The sequence below is a fragment of the Mixophyes fleayi genome, chromosome 1 (genome assembly GCF_038048845.1).
Source record: "Mixophyes fleayi isolate aMixFle1 chromosome 1, aMixFle1.hap1, whole genome shotgun sequence".
In the NCBI taxonomy this organism is placed as follows: Eukaryota; Metazoa; Chordata; class Amphibia; order Anura; family Limnodynastidae; genus Mixophyes; species Mixophyes fleayi.
In genome coordinates, this window is record NC_134402.1 from 379,692,635 (window position 1) to 379,712,694 (window position 20,060).

Consider the following 20,060-nt stretch of genomic DNA (forward strand, 5'->3'; position numbering starts at 1 on the left):
AGCGACGCTGCAGATCTCCGATCGCACCAGCAAGGTGACTGCAAGTTATTTCGAAAGGACACCTCTCTGGCACTACACTTTCACGTCATAGCAACCTCTATGAATGTTAATTTAAAGAGCAATGTCGGGACCCCACAGGTTGTGTTTAAACACTTAACCCAACATTGCGCTTTAAATTAACATTCATTGAGCTCGCTCTGACCTGAAAGTGTAGTGCCGGAGAGGTGTCCATTTGAAATAACTTGCAGTCACCTTGCTGGTGCGATCGGATATCTGCAGCGTCGCTTTTGAGGTAACTCTGTTTATACTGAAATCGTTCTTTCATAAATTCGGATTTCAGTTGTAGGCGTCCTCGGTGTCGGAATTTTCAGCACAGTTAAAGCGTACCCAACCCAATGTGGGCTGCTATATGGTGGTATGCCATATTACCACTTCCCCTACTGCTTTAATAGTAAAACTATCAAATTCTAATCACTTACACTTTCCATACCACCACTTCTAAATTTCCACCTCGAGTACTTCTCTGATGCAATTCTGTATGCGGGTAGTGTGTATGCAGAATTGGACACTTGCCCAGCTGACCAAGCTGTCCTTCTTTCACCATAAAGTTTATACGTTCTGCTAAGATGCAGACAGATGTTGTGGCATCACAGCAGAGAAGACAGCACACGTAGCATCTGCATAATGCCGAAGGCAGTGAAGCAGATGCTGCATTGAGGCAAACATTTTCTACAACATACATTACTGTACAGCTATAGTAGTGAAAAACTTTACATTACATTTTAGTTTTTACATGAGGCACCAGATTTAACAGTAGTACATTATTAGCTTCAGCCATTCAGGAGCCACTCAGGAGGTGATCTCCTTGTCTAATACTCTCAGCACTGCGATATTTCAAACTAGATATGGCTGACACTTATGACTACAAACATTGTGATCCTTCTACGCAGCTCAAGACCAGAGCAAATGGATGACTGACCAACTTAGAAAAGGTTTTGTTAGGCACTCAAGCTGAATTATTTCTGGTGCCTTCATGGTCTGTTAGAGAGGTCAAAGGATAGCGATAGTGGTTACCCTCCAAAGTCATATACAAACATTCCAGAACTTTGGTTTCGATAGGATCGTTATTGGACATAGGGTTGTTGTCTGGCCACATGCAGCAAAATAGATTTGAGGCAGGAGACATATTTTTCCTTACAGTACTAGGAATGCTTGTGGTTGACCTGCTCCTTCAACGTCTTACTGAACGAGAACATAACACTGAAGGACTTTGTATAATACTGCCACAGTGTCAGGATCTTCAGAGCACTTTTCATGTATGCTAATCTTCAGGGCTTACAGATAAATCCAAGGGAAAATAATATTTTTTATATATTTTTTCAATTATATTTCTGTCAAATAATAATTTACAGCTAACTCACTCTGTGCCCTCCTTCAAATCCACACACTCTGCGCCCCCCCCCTCTGCATCTACACACTCTGCGCCCCCCCCCCCTGCATCCACACACTCTGCATACCCCCCCACACTCTGCATACCCCTCCCCCCCACACACACACTCTGCATACCCCTCCCCCCCCCACACACTCTGCATACCGCTTACCCCCCCCCCCACAAACTCTGCATACCCCTTCCCCCCCCCCCACACACACACTCTGCGTACCCCCGTACACACACATTCTGCGTACCCCTGCCCCCCCAACACACACACTCTGCGTACCCCTCCCCCCCCACACACACATTCTGCGTACCCCTGCCCCCCCAACACACACACTCTGCGTACCCCTGCCCCCCCAACACACACACTCTGCGTACCCCTGCCCCCCCAACACACACACTCTGCGTACCCCTCCCCCCCCACACACACACTCTGCGTACCCCTTTCCCCCCCCCCACACACACTCTGCGTACCCCTTTCCCCCCCCCCCCACACACACTCTGCGTACCCCTTTCCCCCCCCCCCACACACACTCTGTGTACCCCTTTCCCCCCCCCCCCACACACACTCTGTGTACCCCTTCCCCACACACACACACACACTCTGCGTACCCCTTCCCCACACACACACTCTGCGTACCCCTTCCCCACACACACACTCTGCGTACCCCTTCCCCACACACACACTCTGCGTACCCCTTCCCCACACACACACACACTCTGCGTACCCCTTCCACACACACACACTCTGCGTACCCCTTCCCCACACACACACACTCTGCGTACCCCTTCCCCACACACACACACACACACTCTGCATACCCCTTCCCCACACACACACACACACTCTGCGTACCCCTTCCCCACACACACACACACACACACTCTGCGTACCCCTTCCCCACACACACACACACACACACACACTCTGCGTACCCCTTCCCCACACACACACACTCTGCGTACCCCTTCCCCACACACACACACACTCTGCGTACCCCTTCCCCACACACACTGCATCCCAGGGGCCAGGAAGAGAAAAAAAAAAAAAAACTAAGAAAGAGATTACCAATCCGGCGGTGCCCGGGACCCAGCATCCTCCTCTCTCCTGCCACTTGTCACCGAATGTCGGGCATGACATTCAGTGAGAAGCGAGGAGGATGCTGGGTCCCGGGTGCCGCCGGATTGGTAAGTTTTTTTTGGGGTTTTTTTGCTTGTGTTTTTTCTCTTCCTGGCTGCGGCACCCCTGTGACAGCGCCGCGGCACCATTGGGAACCTAAGTCACACCTCTCACTGCCGTTTCTTGACCTATGAAGCATAATTTACATTTTTACTGACTAGAACCACATAAAAGTACTTAAAATGTTATTGCATCTCAGCATGTAAATGCTAAATAATGTAAGCCCCTTCTAGAATATGGGATCAAAAACAGTTTATAAAATGTGGGGAGACACGTGTCACTGAAAATCATAAGAGGTGCAATGTAAGATAACGCTGCACGTGGTCCGCAAAGCATCAGTTAGACATGCTTGCTCTAGGTGCTCTCACTGTCTGCATCAACAGGCAGAGCAACAATACAGATTAAAACTGGCAGGTGGGTCACCCTTCTTTTTTTTTTTTTTTTTTTTTTTTAAACAAGTGTTTATTAACGGTCAAAAAAGGGATTAACAGTGCAAATGGATACATGTTATATCAAACAAAGTATATTCAGTACATTGAATAGTGAAGTAGGAGTCTCCGTGCTTCAGAGATATAATAGCACAGGTTTAATGAAATAAAGACCGGCATTTTTATATTTAAAAGAGAAGAAAGAAAAGAAAAGAAGGAGGAAGAGAAAGAGGAAGATAAAAGAGAAGATGAGAGGTGGAGGGGGAGAAGGGGAGGTGCGAGGGAAATCCCTCTTGAGTCAGAGGCAATGAAATGGGAGGGGGAAGAGTTACGTAAGGGAGGGGGGTGTGATAAGGTAAAGGGGGAGCGGTATTGGAAGTAAGACATCCAGGGGTCCCAGACCTTGTTAAAGGATTTGGCCGTATTTCGTATAATGCTAGTCATGTATTCCATCTTATACGTATGCCAAATCCTATTAGTTACAGCGGAGAATGAAGGGGGGGGCAGCCTGCTTCCAATCTATGGCGATTTGACATGTGGCCGCTGAAATAATGTGACAAGCAAGTTTATTTTGGTGTCTAGTGGCCGTGGGGAACCCGAGAGGTAGAATGAAAAATTTAGGGTCGAAGGGTAAGGGGGTTTGAATTAACATTTCTATCAAGGCTTTAATTTCGCGCCAAAAGGGAATCAGTTTCGGGCAGTCCCACTATATACGTAAGAAAGAGCCCGCGCCAGAGCATAGACGCCAACACCTGTCAGAGGAATCAGGCAGTATCTTTTGTAGTCGAGTAGGTACATAGTACCACCGGTAGAAAAGTTTGTAAACATTTTCCTTTATTCGGACACAGATTGAGCTGGAGGCAGGGGTCACCCTTCTTATAGTGTACATGCCCCTACATAAAACAAATATTTTGACAGTGGCAAAACCTCTCTTTTGTAGTCCAGACAAATCACTAAGAAATTTCTTGTTTGTTGACAGAATTGATACAATTTTTTTTATCAAGGTATCATTAAATTGACCTGAAGGTCATTAAAATTTATATTCAAAGAATCCTCCATTCACAGCCATTCTAGCCGATTGAAGATATTCTGGTTAAATGTGAACCCATGAATCATCATCAACATCTATTTATATAGCTCCAGCAAATTCCGTAGCGCTTTACAATTGGGTATGAAGTTGGTAGCTCTTCATTTGCTCTATGTCTCACAAATGTTCTCCTCGATCCAAACACCTCAAACTTAAGACTCATCGTTCTATAATACTCTTTTCCAGTCATCCACTGTCCAATGTCTGTGCCACTTTCAAATATGGCTAATACTTTGCAACTCTGCCTAAAAGGCCAGCATATGACATATTTAAGGAAGCCGCCAATACAGGATCTGTAAGGATCCGTTTCTCAAACTGCTGACTGATGAACTTATCCATTTGTGCCTTCAGCTTCTTTTTCTATCATCATTATTTATATAGCGCTACTAATTCCACAGCGCTGTACAGAGAACTTACTGACATCACTCCCTGCCCCAATAGAGCTTACAGTCTAAATTACCTAACACACACACAGACTACGATCAATTTTCATAGCAGACAATTAACCTACTAGTATGTTTCTGGATTGTGGGAGGAAACCGAAGTGCCTGAAGGAATCATACAAACTCCATACAGACAGTTCGAGAATCGAACTCATAACCCCAGCGCTATGAGGCAGAAGTGCTAACCACTAAGCTACTGTGCTGCCCCCAATTGGATCGCTCTTTTATCTCAAGACAGTAGTCGACACCTTTGTATGTAATCTTCAGTTTCTTGGCAATCTTCATTTCTCTAAACAATAGGCAGACGTGTTTTTTTGAGAAAGCTGTTCTACTTTATCCATTGAGAGAGACTGACATTGGGACACTGGAGTAATAGCTGCTGAAAGTTGGGCTTAGCAGTCGTATATGAATAATAAAATTATAAATCAGTCATTTCAAGCAGTAATAGTAATTTTCAACAATAATGTTTTGACTATAGTTTGAAATAAATTTACTGGTATTCTGATAAAAAAAAAAACAACAAACAAAAACAAAACAATCTCTTCAAAAAGCAAGACATGTCTTAGCGATTCCAAAACATCTGCTCACTAGTGCATATAACACAGATTTGTTATGCAAATAAACCTGTTGGTAAGCAAGCCTGGATTTTATGAAGAGTGAGCTGTGTCTCAAACTTATGATTGCATATTATTAGATTTCAACTTAAATTGTAAAAACAAAAAAAAAAATAATCTACAGGCTACAATAAAAACTACAGTTTTATACATCAAAAACATTCCAACTGATTTACTGTATTTGGAAAGAAATCAGTGGTAGTGGATACCCACATAAAGACATATAACATTCTCATACATAAACCATATAATAAGACTTATTTCATATTGTATAAATACTATAAAAGTTTATAGAACTACTTCTATAGGCTTCTTGAAGAACAAACATTTTTATCATACACAACAGCATAGGAGAAAGACCAATTAATGCACGGGACACAACTTTGTTTCATAGTCGGTCAGAAGAGACATTCTGAGCTCCATCACAACCGTATTCGGTTTTCCCCCTAGTCCCGCACAGGGAATTTTTAGCAGATCACATATTAATATTTCCTAGTAAGAATACTCAAAGTAACATTATAACATGTATCTTTAATATATTCTTTTAAGTCTCTTTAATCAATAATAAAGTAACATATTGTTCATCAACCGCATAATAAAAATGTGCTCTTTTAGTAAAGGAAAAAAGAGCATCTAAAATATAGCGAGATAGTGAATAGATAAATAAAGAGTTAAGGGGAAAAAAACAACAACACACTTTTACAGAAAAGCAGAGGACTTTTACAATAGTCCACATCAGATCCTGGAGATAATAAATTCAGAACATTTCACATAGATTTAGTCCTCTCACCAAAGTTAACCAATCTCTGGGTTAGATTATCAATATCAATTACACTTTAATATCAGACTAGGATGATGTACAGCATTGGCTACATTGACGCGCTTGTGTATCTCTTATATTTCACAGTGAAATCCCTTCCAGCACTCCGTGTTAAGTTGAATGCAGAGTTTCTTTCAGATCTAAAAAACTAAATTAACTTTCTAAAGATCCAAGAAATTCTTAAAAATATTCAAACTTGAAGATCTCAACAGAAAACTGTCCATTATATATTTGATCTTTGATAGTAGCTATGTATTTTGATTATTTCATTTCTTATTTAATATATTAAGCCAGAAGGCTATCAAGGTATTTTATTTTTATAAGTATCCAGTAGTAGTAAGAGTTGTTGTCTTATTTCTAATAAAGCCACAAGTTAAATATACAGGTCTGTTGCGATAATGCCCTGCAGCTTTCACCGGCATCCAAGAATTTTCAATCTTTCTAGATTCCTTCAGTATAGTTGGTGGAAGCATACTCCTTACGTTTTTATTACTCTTAAAGACAATGTTTCTCCTTAAATGAGACTTTCTACATTACATCTTATTTTAATATGCTATAATTGTTGGAAAGATTTTTTTTACAATGTGCCAAACTGTATTTAACTTAGATATGAACAATATAGAAATATCAATATCTGACTTTTCTTCCCTTTTCTCTTAGATACAAGTAAAGCTCGTCTATCTTGAGGACGTGGCATATTCCTTAGCCTTTTGAAAGAACATATCTGGATAACCCCTCTGCATCTTTTCTCTGCTTGTACATCAAAATCATGATTCAAAGTACAATTTGTTCTAAGTCTTCCCATTTGGCCTTTAGGGATATTATCTATCTGTATTGCACACTTGTAAAGTATAAATAATTGCTTGAATCCACTAGTTTGCTTTAATTTGTAGAAATTATTTATTCTCCTGTACCAAGAGGGTGACATCCAAGACGTTAACCATATATGAATCAAAATGTGAATGAATTTGGGACTGAAATCATTAAAAATAAGATCAGTAATAAAATCAATAGCTGAATCTACTCTATTGGCGACAGCGATTGTTTTAACTCCGGCAAAGATACAAGAGCAGGGGGAGATGAATTTCCAGTAGCCATTTTTTTCATCTATATGGCGACCAGACACATAAGATATGTTAAGAAATGTTTATTTTCTAAGCAATTCGTTTTTCTTGTATAGGGTTTTTATCACCCTCTCAAAAGTGTAAAAATAATAAAAAAATCTAAAATCACTAAATACTATGGCATGCGATTCTTGTGTAAACTTATACATATAATGAAAATATATGCAGCAGTATGTGCATACTAAACACAACATAATAAATTAAAAAAATATATGTTGTTTGTTAAAAACAATTGTGTGTCTCATACATTGTGGTAAAAACTGCTGTATATGATAGCTCTGAAAAATCATCACCATCAATTTATATAGCGCCAATGACTCCACAGCGCTGTACAGAGAACTCACTCACATCAGTCCCTGCCCCATTGGAGCTTACAGTCTAAATTCCCTAAAATACACACACACACACACACACACACACACAGACAGAGACTAAGGTCAATTTTAATAGCAGCCAATTAACCTACCAGTATGTTTTTTGGAGCGTGGGAGGAAACCCACGCAAGCACGGGGAGAACATACAAACTCCTCACAGATAAGGCCATAGTCGGGAATTGAACTCAAGACCCCACCGCTGTGAGGCAGAAGTGCTAACCACTTAACCACCGTGCTGCCCTAAAAAAAAAAAAAAAAAAAAAAAGTTTCTCATAGTTATCTAAAATTCCGGCTACATCATCCACTCTGCCAAAGTGATTTTTCTGGCATATAGCCAAGTGGAACCTTGCCATTCATGGCTACATTGGTTACAGGGAACGTGTGAGGCATTTCATCATATCGTGGCAGTGAGCATTAACCGAAAGTGGTTTTTAAGATAAAAAGCGCCCTGAAAAACCTCAGTACTCATTTTTCAGGAGGCAAATTTAGTGATAGCAGCAGCTGTAGTTTGGAAATGCAGTTTATAACCCTTTAGGTGCAGAACAACAAAATGCTAGTTTCAGAGGCAGTGCTGAGCCAAAAGCCTCCACATTCTACCTATCCAGCAACATCTACAATTATTCTCGAAATTGGCCCCCAGTAGTTGCACGCTATAACCTGCCACTGGCCATTGTTTACAGCAAACTCTGACCAATATCATTTTTGCTTTTGAGATATTAAAATCCCATAGCTAAAATGGGACAACTGGAAACCATAGTCAGATTTCTAAAGCCAGTTATGCTGCGAGTATATCGGTTTGCAAAAAAAATTATATTTCTTTCTTTTTGAGATTTTAAACATTTGTGTGTCTGTTTCTATTGCATGGATATTTCTGTAAATATAACTTACCCACATCAAACGATTGCATGATACTAAAGCAGATCCACTTAATCTGGGGCACAGAGACTAATTATGCTGTGAGAGAATTTAAAGTTAAAATCTGATTCCGGCCCCCACATGCCCAACTGGTGCCCCTCTTGTACTCGCTCTGTGGCCCAGATCGTGAGATCTTTAATTATGTTCTAAAGACGCAACTTTTTCCAACAGATGCCCATGTGGGAATAGGCTCTACTGAAATAGCACCACATTTTTTCAACCAAGCTCACAGCAAGAGAAGAGCGAATATACAGAGGTTTCTGGCACCATCTACTGTTCATAATGGAGAAGTGAGAAAGTGTAAAATCTCACTTCAAACATTATTTATTTTAACTGCTAGTCATGCAGAGTGAGCTGTTGTACCAAATCTCCTATTATTTGCAAGTTACTAGCAGTACATGTTTGGCTGAAACATGGTACACTACAAGCTACTGTAAGGCCTACATGTAAAGACATCAACATTGCACATAATTGAGCCATTGAACCATTACTAAACACTCCTGTCGTTAATGATAGCATATTTTTTACTTTGAATATTGGGTATGTAATATTATATATTGTTAATTGTGTGATGTCTGCACCATCATTACAAAGGCTTTGTGCTTTTATTTGACTACAGGTTGTTTTTGCCCCAATGAGGTAGCAGGCAGGAATAGTGTTTTATTCACTTAGTTTAAACAAAAGATTAAAAAAAAACTGTGAGGATTACTAACCCCTTCAGTGCCGAGGATGAGTGGGATTCATCTTTAGGTGAAGGACAGAAGAGGAAATGGGGCTTAATGACCTCATTGCACAGACACATGATAAAGTCACTAAGCCCCCTCCTCACTCACTGCATACTGAAAAATAATGAAGATCCAGGGGATGGGGGAGAGGACATTAAAAGTGCCATATCTCACCAATCCTAGCTAACAGAAATACACGGGCAACTTTCTTTGTAAGAGGGGAGCCCCTCTTTAAGAAGCTCAAAGAAGGAAAGAAGGGGGTTATAATATTCAGAGATCCCTTATCCTGATTTCAATAAACTCAGGGGTACCCTCATTTGATTTGATAGGTTCCTAATTTTGAAAATGGTATGGGCTATCTATATTGCTCATACACATATTATGCATTTCGTTCAAGATCATGCAAAAAAGCAAAAGAAGGAAAACCCCATTGGGGGGGGGGGGGGAAATACACTGACAACAACATGTATTTACAGTAATATACAAGTAAAGACACCTACACAAAAATTTTCATCATACCTCACAATGTCTTGTTAGACATTGGCAACTAAAGTAAAGGCTTATTAAATACTTGATTTAAATGTTGTGCCCTTGGATGCGGCTTAGGACTTTGACTCGGTGGAGTGAGGCCTTTCTGTGGGTGGTTATGGAAAGAAACTGTATCAGGCTCTGCTCCCTCTACCTTGGGCAGAGGTACGAGACAGGGCTGGGGAAATTGCAGACAAGATTGCACTTTCTGCAGCTGACATGCCCCTGAGTTGATGTGCAAATCCCCATTCAATGGACGTTTAAATCCAAATATTTGGTAATCTGGATATCAAATAACGTGCAAAACTATATTTCGCTTAACACTGATCCGGTCATAAAATATCTCCATACCAAAATTTCTACTGGGAAGGAATTAGCTCTGTCCATGTCTGGTAGAGTTTAATTATGATGATCCTTCATCCCATTTTTTTGTATACCCAATTCAACATGCTCTCCTATATCTCCCTGGGTGGATTTTCACAAAGAAAAATACTGTCCATTGCTGTTCTGGGGGTGAGGGGGGGGGGGGGGGGGGGCACATATTAAATTGGCTACAGGTCTAGAGCCTCATGTGGTTTGGCCCTCCCTAATTTGAATTTTAGAGCATATTATATTGCCACACAGCTAGCACATTTGAGAGAGTGGGTCGAGGACTCCCCAACTGATACTTTGTGCGAGTTCCTACATGAGCAGACTGGGTTCTTGCACTCTTCTCTCCTGACTTTCTTGGGTACGAAAGTACTGCACCACATCTACGACAGGCAAAACGAATATGGATATGACACAGGTGGCGTTGGATGATACGGGTATTGACCCTGCACCGCCTGCTTGGGGTAACTCCAACGATAGGGAGTTATACAAGTTAGAGAAGGACAACACTTGACATAATCTTGGAGTCAATTCACTTGGTCAACTGTATATGAACAACTACTTTAAATCTTTTGACCATCTAAAAAGGGGGAATTATTTGTTTTACAGTTTCTTACAGCTGAGACATGCCCTAACAACCCAGTATGGTGGTATTTACATTACATTTAGTCCTGTCCCAATTAAAGTATTTCTTCAACAGGTGGGCTCAAACACACAATACCCTTCCTTATCTTGCTTCAAACTATTTGAATAACCTCAAAGTTAATTGGAAAGCCGAGCTTGGACCCCTTAGTGAAGAGGAGTGGAGCTTTGTGTTGGGTAGTGCCAACAAGGTCACCTCATGTACTAGATACTGATATCCAAATATACATTTTACCCAGAGTATACTATACTGCCTTTCCTTAATAGGTTGAAGGAACAATGGATTCTGCTACTTTCTGGCATCTACTATGGGAGTGTCTTGTGGGAAGTGCTTTGGGTTGCGGTGGTGGAGGGTATATAGAAAACAGGTATAGATATCACTTCTCTGTTCCCTAGAAAACGTATATTTGGAGTTGCATTAGACCTACTATTAAATAAAACTCCAGTGCAATATGTAATAAACCTATTGGCTTTGGTCAAGGTCATTATTGCCAGAAATTTGATTGCTCATGAATACCCCAGCGTTCACACTTGGATTACCCTGGTGAACGATGCATGAAAGGAACTTCTACTTCTTGGAATGCCACACAGAAGTACTATAAGCTCTGGTCCATGTCTATCAAATCTAGATATGCTGTACAATCGCTGTCAGAAGACCTTGACTGGGTACATAACTTAGGCTCCCAGCCCGGCTTACCTATATGTGTGTACTTTAATATATTGATGGGTATTTATTTGTGAGGCCCTACCCAGCTGTTAAATTTAAACATGCAACTTATATATTTCATCTTATGTATTATTTGCTGCTGACTCGTATACTTATTTCTGATTTATAATATCAATATCGCTTGCTGGTTGAGTTTCTTTAATATCTTTTTTTTTTTTCCCCTAATTTAAGAAGCGCAATCAATAACCATACCATAATAGGATGCTATCATATGATAACAATTCACACTATATTCTTAATATACAAATTTAATAACAAATAAAACACAGTAAAAACATATAAAAAACTCCACATAATACATCATTGATGTGTGTTCCAATGATCACATTCTATTATGATTGTTCTACTATGCGGCTTTTTTATGTTTTTAACTGTTTTATTTGTAATGAGATTTGTATATTAAGAACATAGTGTGTATTGTTATCATATGATAGCCTCCTATTATGGAATAGATTGATTGACTGCACTTAAATTTTGAAAAAAAAAATAGTTTTGATGTAATAGTGGGTTGTCACACAAACATCCCTGTAAGGAGCAGCAAATAATCAATTCATTGGTCCTTTATTAATTATTAGGTATAATTGTTTAGCTCTTAATACAAGTAAAGATTTAATAGTCGAAGTTGGTCAGCGCCCATTAGCAGTCCGTTTAGGCGGACAACAGTATATGTAAAAATTCTTTATTATCTGTTATTGATCTGGTGTACAATTTTATTTGATAAACAATTATTTCTTAGTACCTGAGGATGTTTATATTTTCTTCTTTCTTTCTCTTGTTTGTAGTAATGGTACTATTTGGAGTACTACTTTGCTTTGTTGTTTGCAAAATATTAATAAGATTTGATTATTACAAAAATAAAATAAAAAATACTTAAACACATTTAAGCTCAATGAGCAGGTTCCTCCCTACCCTTTATTTGAAGAACTGGATATAACAAAAAAAAATAAAAAAATATTTTCAGGGATATGTTAGTTGTAACTCAAAAACAATTTTGACTAGGTTCTACCCAGGTCACTTTTGCTACTGATCTATAAAGATAAATCAAACAAGAACAACAAAACACACACAACCCTTCCAGATGTACTTGTGCAACACTCACTCTTCCAACACACATTGAATAGTTGACAATGTGTAGAGAGAGAAATGGCAGGGGCAGAAGTATTGAAGATTGCTGGAAGCAGCCATGGTTGAGTGAGGAATGGGTGCGTATGTCTTACAAAAAAAATATATTAGCTAGGGCCATATATTTAGAGAAGTAGTGTGTATCATGTATCATTATATATATATATATATATATATATATATATATATATATATATATATATATATAATCCACAAAAAAATACCAAAACACAATTTCACTTTTGACCTCAGGGTATATTGGTATATAAGTTTGATGTCATATTAATTGACTTAAATGTACAATTCTATTGGAGAAGTAAAACAATTAATGTCATTACAGACTATATTTTGTTGACTGCCAGGAAAGGTAAATTGATCTCCCCTCACATGGATAATGTTACTTGAAGGTCCTGACATACAGTGTACACTCAATAAGAATATTTAAATATCTAGGTCAGCCTTACATGAATATTTCATGTCACTATTCTATTATTCCATTAATATTTCAGCTGCTCCATCTCAAATAAAATGATATGACAACTTGGGATCAATAACAGTTTTGTAAATGGCATGCAAACAATATAATTACCTTTAAAAGCAACAAACAGAAATCTTATCTTTATAGTCCGTAAATTCAGTTTATGGGGTAAAATTTAAAAATACAAATCAACAGCACAATATCCACAAGGCTATATTATATATTCCATGTGTAAAATGTATATAATGTGCCACAAAATCAAGGAGGTCTATATTCAGATCTTGAGAACAAAAAACAATATCAGTGCTGAAGACTGTACTTCAAATTAACAAAAAAAAACAAAAACAAATCAATAAATTCATAAGCATACTTCACTTGGAGATTGAGAATATTAAAATGATGATAGTTATTGTAAAAACTCTAAGGGGTATATTTACTATACTGCGGGTTTGAAAAAGTGGAGATGTTGCCTATAGCAACCAATCAGATTCTAGCTGTCATTTTGTAGAATGCAGTAAATAAATGATAGCTAGAATCTGATTGGTTGCTATAGGCAACATCTCCACTTTTTCAAACCCGCAGTTTAGTAAATCTAGTCCTAAGTGGTAGTGCTTAGCTTAATATTCTATTAAGTTAAGAACTACTGAGATCTATCATCAAAGTAAATATCCCAGTATTAAGGCATTTGGGTAGAACTACAAAAAGCTTCTAAAAGGAAAAGTTGATGTGTTGCCCATAGCAAAAAAATCATATTCTAGATGACATTTTAACTAGTCCTTTATAGAAAATGATAGCTAGAATCTTATTGGTTGCTATGGGCAACACCTCCACTTTTCTTTTTTAGAAACTTTAGTAAAGCTACCTCATAGGGATTTCCAAATAAAGGATATTTCTGTCACTTAGAGCATCATGTTTAAAATTCACCAGATTATGTTTAAAATGATGTTGGTCTTTCTTTATACTTCCCTTTGGTATTATCCTTATAATTTAATGGTTAAGTAATTTGTTGTTATTTTATTTCTGGTTATCATTCATTTATGGATAACAGTTTTAATACAAGATATTCTGTAAATTACATGCAAAAAAATACCTCAGCCTTCCCCCACACTGCCCCTGGCATTCCTCTCCTCATTACCATATACACTCATCATTAGAAGTCATCATATCTGTGTGTATAACCAGAAAGATTAAATATTATTATTTAGTGAACATCTTTCTGGTTTTCAGAACATTCTTGATAACAGGTTTCCAGATAAATGACCTCAAACCTGTACATCCAATTCCATATATGATATTGCAGGTGCATCATGTGTTCTCCCTATGGTTGCTTGAGGGTGCTACAAAAACAACCCCACTATATACCTATATTTATTTATATATACTTGTTCTCTTTAATATTGCTCATATGTTGCTTTAATACCTTACACAAACATGAGGAAAGAAGTTCTAACCAATATTACTAGAAGAAAAAAAAAGCAATTTACACTTTTCACAAAGCAAATTGGTAGAATCTAAGATATATCCATTTGCAGCAACACAGAGGCTGAGCTCCAGTCCTTATGGAAGACTTGGTCAGAATATACACTTCCAGTGAAAGGATATCCAGTGTTCTAATACGCATCACCAGCACCGTTATAGATGGCAATGTTCTAATACACCGAGCTTCCAACCTTTCATAAACACGTGGGGTTACACCAATCAGAGACACTTACTTGGATAAGATCTAGAATTCCAAGTTCACTCTCTGAGGAATCCACGCAAAAGACAAAGTATAATGTTGCATAATGCCGATATATGAGCTTGTTGTCAGATCCACCAATTAACCTGTAAAATACCAATTTGTGCAAAGTTAGACAAGGTGATTTTATACTGTATACATTTTTCCGTCAACAGTATATCAGGGGTTCATTTATTTTAGCATTTTGTACTAAATATACTACAAAGTATGTTATACAGCTGTATAATCATAGGTAAAGTCTAAAGGCGAACCTATAAAGACTTCAGTCAAAGAAATTAGAGCGCTATGTAAACATGAACATTTATATTCATTTTCTGCTGCCTTGGAGATGAAGAGCAGCATTTTAAATGATCATCTTCTGAGCAGCCCCTGGGGAGAACTGTATTGAAGAGATGCAAATATTTTGCAAAATCAATTTAAAAAACAGTAGTGACTGCTTGCATAGTTCTTTTGTAGGGATAGAAGTAGGGAACATGAGAGCTGTGACTACGATCATGTCAATCTCATTTGATACAAGTCAACTAAATCTCCATCCCAAATTGAGACCTGAGCAACTTAAATATACTTATTTTACTCACCAGAAGGCAGCAGAAAAGTTACAACAATAAAGTGCAAATCATTGTATTAAGTGTGAAACATTAATTAAAAACACTATGATAAAGGTAGAAGTTTTCTTCCACTCCTCATCTATCTACCAATTCCTCAGATCAGATGAAGTACCAAACACTTATAGAGAACCTGACACTATTGAATTTGCCTGCTCAGCCAGCACTGGAGTATGAATGAGGGCATTCACCTGGGAGTGAGTACAGTGCAGGCAACTCTGATGCCAAAGGCCTACATTCACTTATAAGGGTGCACCGATTTCCTATACTCTCTCCAGAGCACCAACAGCATAGAAATACTTGGGTGGTTTTACATTATGCAAAGTGTAAAAACTATTTAGTTTATTAGGGTTAGGTAAAAATTGAATGGTCCTATTTAAATGTATTATTCAGTTATAAAAAAGAAAGTGTGTTTTGGATATTAAACAGAGTAATATTAGAAGCATTTTAAAAGTCTTTTATATAAGACTACATTACCTACAATTAAGATAGAAATAATCATGAAATCAGCTGCACTTAGACAGCAAAGCTCCCAACACACTGTACATAATTAGTACTGTGTAAACAACTTGGATGAGTTGACATATTTATAACTACCCTATATGAATAAAATTACAAATGTATTCTTCAATATGCTTTCATTGTGCATGTTCATCGTCACAAATATAGTGCAATGAACGGAGCTCCTACAACGCCTTGGCAGCGATAGCAATTCAGCAGCTACAAAGTGACATTAACAAACAGCACCATTTAATGTCAGTATTAGGTGAAATACAGAACTCACTGAGACTACATCAGAAAAATAAAAAAAACAAAGAGCAGTAGGTAAGCAGATGTAAAAGATGATGCTTTCCTGCCTATGCAAAATATGTTTATAGTCTCAATGGACTTTTTGTGCACTTTATTTATTAAAGGCACATGTAAAGCTTTTAGCATGTGCCCCATTATTATAGTCCTAGAGAACTGCATCAGAGAAATCTTTAGAGTCACTGTCACTCACCCAGCTCCTTCCTTTCTCTGTATAAAAAATTAAAATGAGGGCTGGCTATTTTAAGCTTGTCATCTGAGCGTACGATGGGTTGTGTCTTACTACAGAGTAAGAGTGCTTTCATTGTAATGCTTCTCATTGGGGCGCCTTGCACAATATCGGGAATGGGTGCAGGAGGAAATTATGACTAGTCCTTTTACAGAGTACCCGTCATCAACACACAACCGCAAAATAAACAGGTATCTGCATAAACAATATACAACTGAAAATACGGAATATATCACTGTGCCACAGCTATATAGTTTATTCTCTAGTCACCTTTTTATATGTCAACATGACATTAATTTCCTGGAAAGCTGTTAATATGAATGAATTAATAATGAGCATGTAAATAGCTCATGTACTGGCAAGAGCACGCTCACTGTGCTCCTGAGAAACCCCCTGTGACATCATCAACTTGCCAATTTTCAGGGCTGATATTGGCTCTAAGTAATGACATAGTATTAGTGACAAAGGAACTTCAACTCACACCAACAGGTAATATAAATAATATCCAATGCATGAATGACACAGGGAGAGGTGCTGTGAAATGTGAGTATTTTAATAACTAGACATTACAATAAGCTCTTACTTAGTGTACTATTAATGCTAGATTACTCAATATGGCATGACTGCTACACTTTAACAAGTCTTGTTGATAAATCCCTGGTGACTGAGCAGTTTTCACTAACCATTAATATAGCGGCTGTTTATATACTTACAATCCTCCTTCTAAGAAGTTGCAAACATTCTCATCTCTTTTAGACACTAAATGGAATGTTTCTCTTATAATCTGTTGCTGTATATCTTCAGTCTGAAAATAAAAACATACATTTACTACAACGAACACTTTAACCAATCATATATCACAAATCAAACATATATTACATGTACAAGTATCGCCTACTCTGTAATTACAAACAAATGCAAAACAATATTACTGCTGTTCACTGTTCCTTGTCAATAGACTTCAGATTCATCTGCTGGGAAATATTTATATTCAGCCCATTATGTAATACTTCATTCATTCATTACTGAAACCCCACCACTAAATCACATTACATGGTGTCATGTGAGAAAAAGCAGGCAAGCCTAGGCCATTCAGTATTGTATTTCGGTACTTATCCAAATATGTGTCTAACATAAATGAGAGTAAATATTTTCTGTGTCCTGCAAATACAAATAAAATTGCATTTTCAGATTATTAATAAGAACAAGAAAAATAATTTAAAGATAAAAGCTTCACACTAAAATTCACATGGAACCCAAATACATTTGTTGGTTTAGACAGAAAGGTTTATGTGGACCATAAAAACCATGATAGCGGTGATATCCGGTAATTAGCCCAACATCACTGCATGTTTACTCAGTATTTATTATTATCCTTTATTTATAAGGCACCACAAGATTCCGCAGCACCTTACAGATTACAAAACAGTACACCATGCAAGGTATAACAGCACAGAACAATAAACAAGTACTACTAAGACTCCAAAAGCCCAAGCATAATCAGGTCAGAATGGATCAAGTCATTACAGACATGCTGGTATACAGTTGGAAGATCATATCGATCAGCCTGTATGTGCAGTAATTTTCCAACCACATAGAGACCCTAGTGATGTCGAAATAGATCTTGTCCAATTTCAATCGTCACAAAGGCTGAGCAGCAGGATCAGCCTACATGTGTCACCGTCATTAAGCACAAACAAACATTATCTAAAGTGCCCCTTCAGACTCTGCCATTCCTGTTTTTCCTCGGTGGAGACAAGCTTGGGCTAAACTCAGTGCTCAGCCTAAGGATAGCATGACCAGACTCTGCCATTCCTGTTTTTCCTCGGTGGAGACAAGCTTGGGCTAAACTCAGTGCTCAGCCTAAGGATAGCATGACCAGATTCATTTATTGGAGTTATCAGACGAATAGATTTCCAACATCTCATCAATCAATTGATGGTTGTTTTGGTCCTACACAAGAAGCACTCTGCATCGGCCAAGTGAAATATGGCATCTGTGGTTAGCTTTATCTACTTAGCAATCTTATGGTCACATAAGGCCACATATGTAACCTGTCTCTAAATAAAGAATCTTAACTGCATTTGTTATTCAGATAGTGATTCCATTCAACACATGTTCTTAAAGAACAGTCCCTGAAACAATTATCAGCTCTGATACTAATTAGAATATCCCTGACAAAAGGTAATGTAATAAGCTTAAAAAACAGTGGGATCTACATTAATATAAAACAAAGCAAAACACAGAACTGAGGTGGCACGCTGGGATGTGTAGTGGTAGTAGAACAGCATCAGATCTACAGGCTGACTGGCAGGGTTCTGGAACCCCTAACTCTAGAGTCTAGACCAGTGTTGGCTAACCTGTGACACTCCAGGTGTTTTGTGAAACTACAAGTCCCAGCATGCTTTGCCAATATATAGCCGCTTATTGCTGGAAGGGTATGCTGGGACTTGTAGTTTCTCAAACACCTGGAGTGTCACAGGTTAGCCAACACTGGTCTAGACCATATGCTGCCAGTGGTTAGTAAGTGAGCGGTCATTGGTTGAGCAGAGAATCAATGGAACATCACTAGAACAGCTGACTCCTACTGCGCTGGCTGGGTGACCACTGACCCTACACCCAAACCATCGTCACCAGCGCTCGGTGGGGTATAACTTACGTAATGCTGGTAGAACTTGCATAGCCGGGGCTTGCCGTGATTATTGAAGATGAGGATAGCTTTAATCATGATGGCGCCGGACTCTAACGTTTCAACGGCTGGTCAGCTAGCGGCGGGGGGTCTCTCGCGCTAGGGCAGGCGCTTGGTCCCCAGAACGCGAGCCGGGTCCTCAGGGCTGCACGTTACAATGCACGGGACACGGATCCGTCCAGCGTCTCTCTACATCAGCCACTTCCCGAGACGCGTCAGTGGAGTCATGTGACTCGAAGTTCAACCAATCGCCGTGTTACTGGTAACAAAGCAGGAGAAAGGAATATGGCCGTTCTAGCCTCACAACGTCATTACAGCGCAGCCGACGGGATAGGAATGAATGACAGAACAGCCCTGAGCAAACAGAAGACATAGAGCTGGTGACGTGCATGTTTCTGAGATGCACACATTGGACTGTCCCCAAGTTTTGCCCATTATTCACTATCACAGCAAGACTCCCGCGAGACTGGGGGTGTGAAAGGGTTAATCAAAACAAAACCAACTAATTTGTCTAAAATGATTAAACTCCCACAAAATTATGTTTTATATGCACTATTATCTCCCAAAATTCTGCCACCACCGATGTATTGCAATATAACAATAGCGCCGAAACTATGTAACACCATATAAAATACAAGTATGTGTAGCGTTTATAGTGTAAGTGACATTGCTTGTCATTTATATTACAGAAAATAAAGGGTAATACATTAGATCAGTCTTTGTATTTGTTTTTTTGTTTTTTTTTGTTTCTGAGCATATCACAGAAAACCTGATAAGGGCATATGCAACTTGTGGAATTGGAGGAAAACAGCAACAATAAAAATATATGATCAGAAGAGAGGTTTTTTTTGTTATTTTTTAACCATGCATCTTTAAGTGAGTATATTTATGTACAGGGGTCATTGTACTAATGAACTGTTTGAATGTCATATTAACATCATCTTATATAGTGCTTTCTTGTATTTCTATGTGGGGATATAG

General features: G+C 38.5%; 1 protein-coding gene across 2 annotated transcripts in view; it reads right to left on the bottom strand.

Moving 5' to 3' along the window:
* AP3S1 (adaptor related protein complex 3 subunit sigma 1) overlaps positions 1-19,319 on the bottom strand; it is a 54,315-nt gene extending 34,996 nt beyond the window's left edge. The window contains exons 1-3 of one of the 2 annotated variants that reach the window (XM_075179506.1): positions 19,050-19,318; positions 17,104-17,195; positions 14,724-14,835 (exon numbers count right to left, since the gene is read on the bottom strand). In XM_075179506.1, the coding sequence (XP_075035607.1) occupies positions 14,724-14,835; positions 17,104-17,195; positions 19,050-19,118 (273 nt within the window). In that variant the 5' untranslated portion in view covers positions 19,119-19,318. Of the gene's footprint in view, positions 1-14,723; positions 14,836-17,103; positions 17,196-19,049 lie in introns of both variants that reach the window. The other variant, XM_075179516.1, reaches the window with a different exon arrangement.
* Positions 19,320-20,060: the final 741 nt, after the last annotated feature.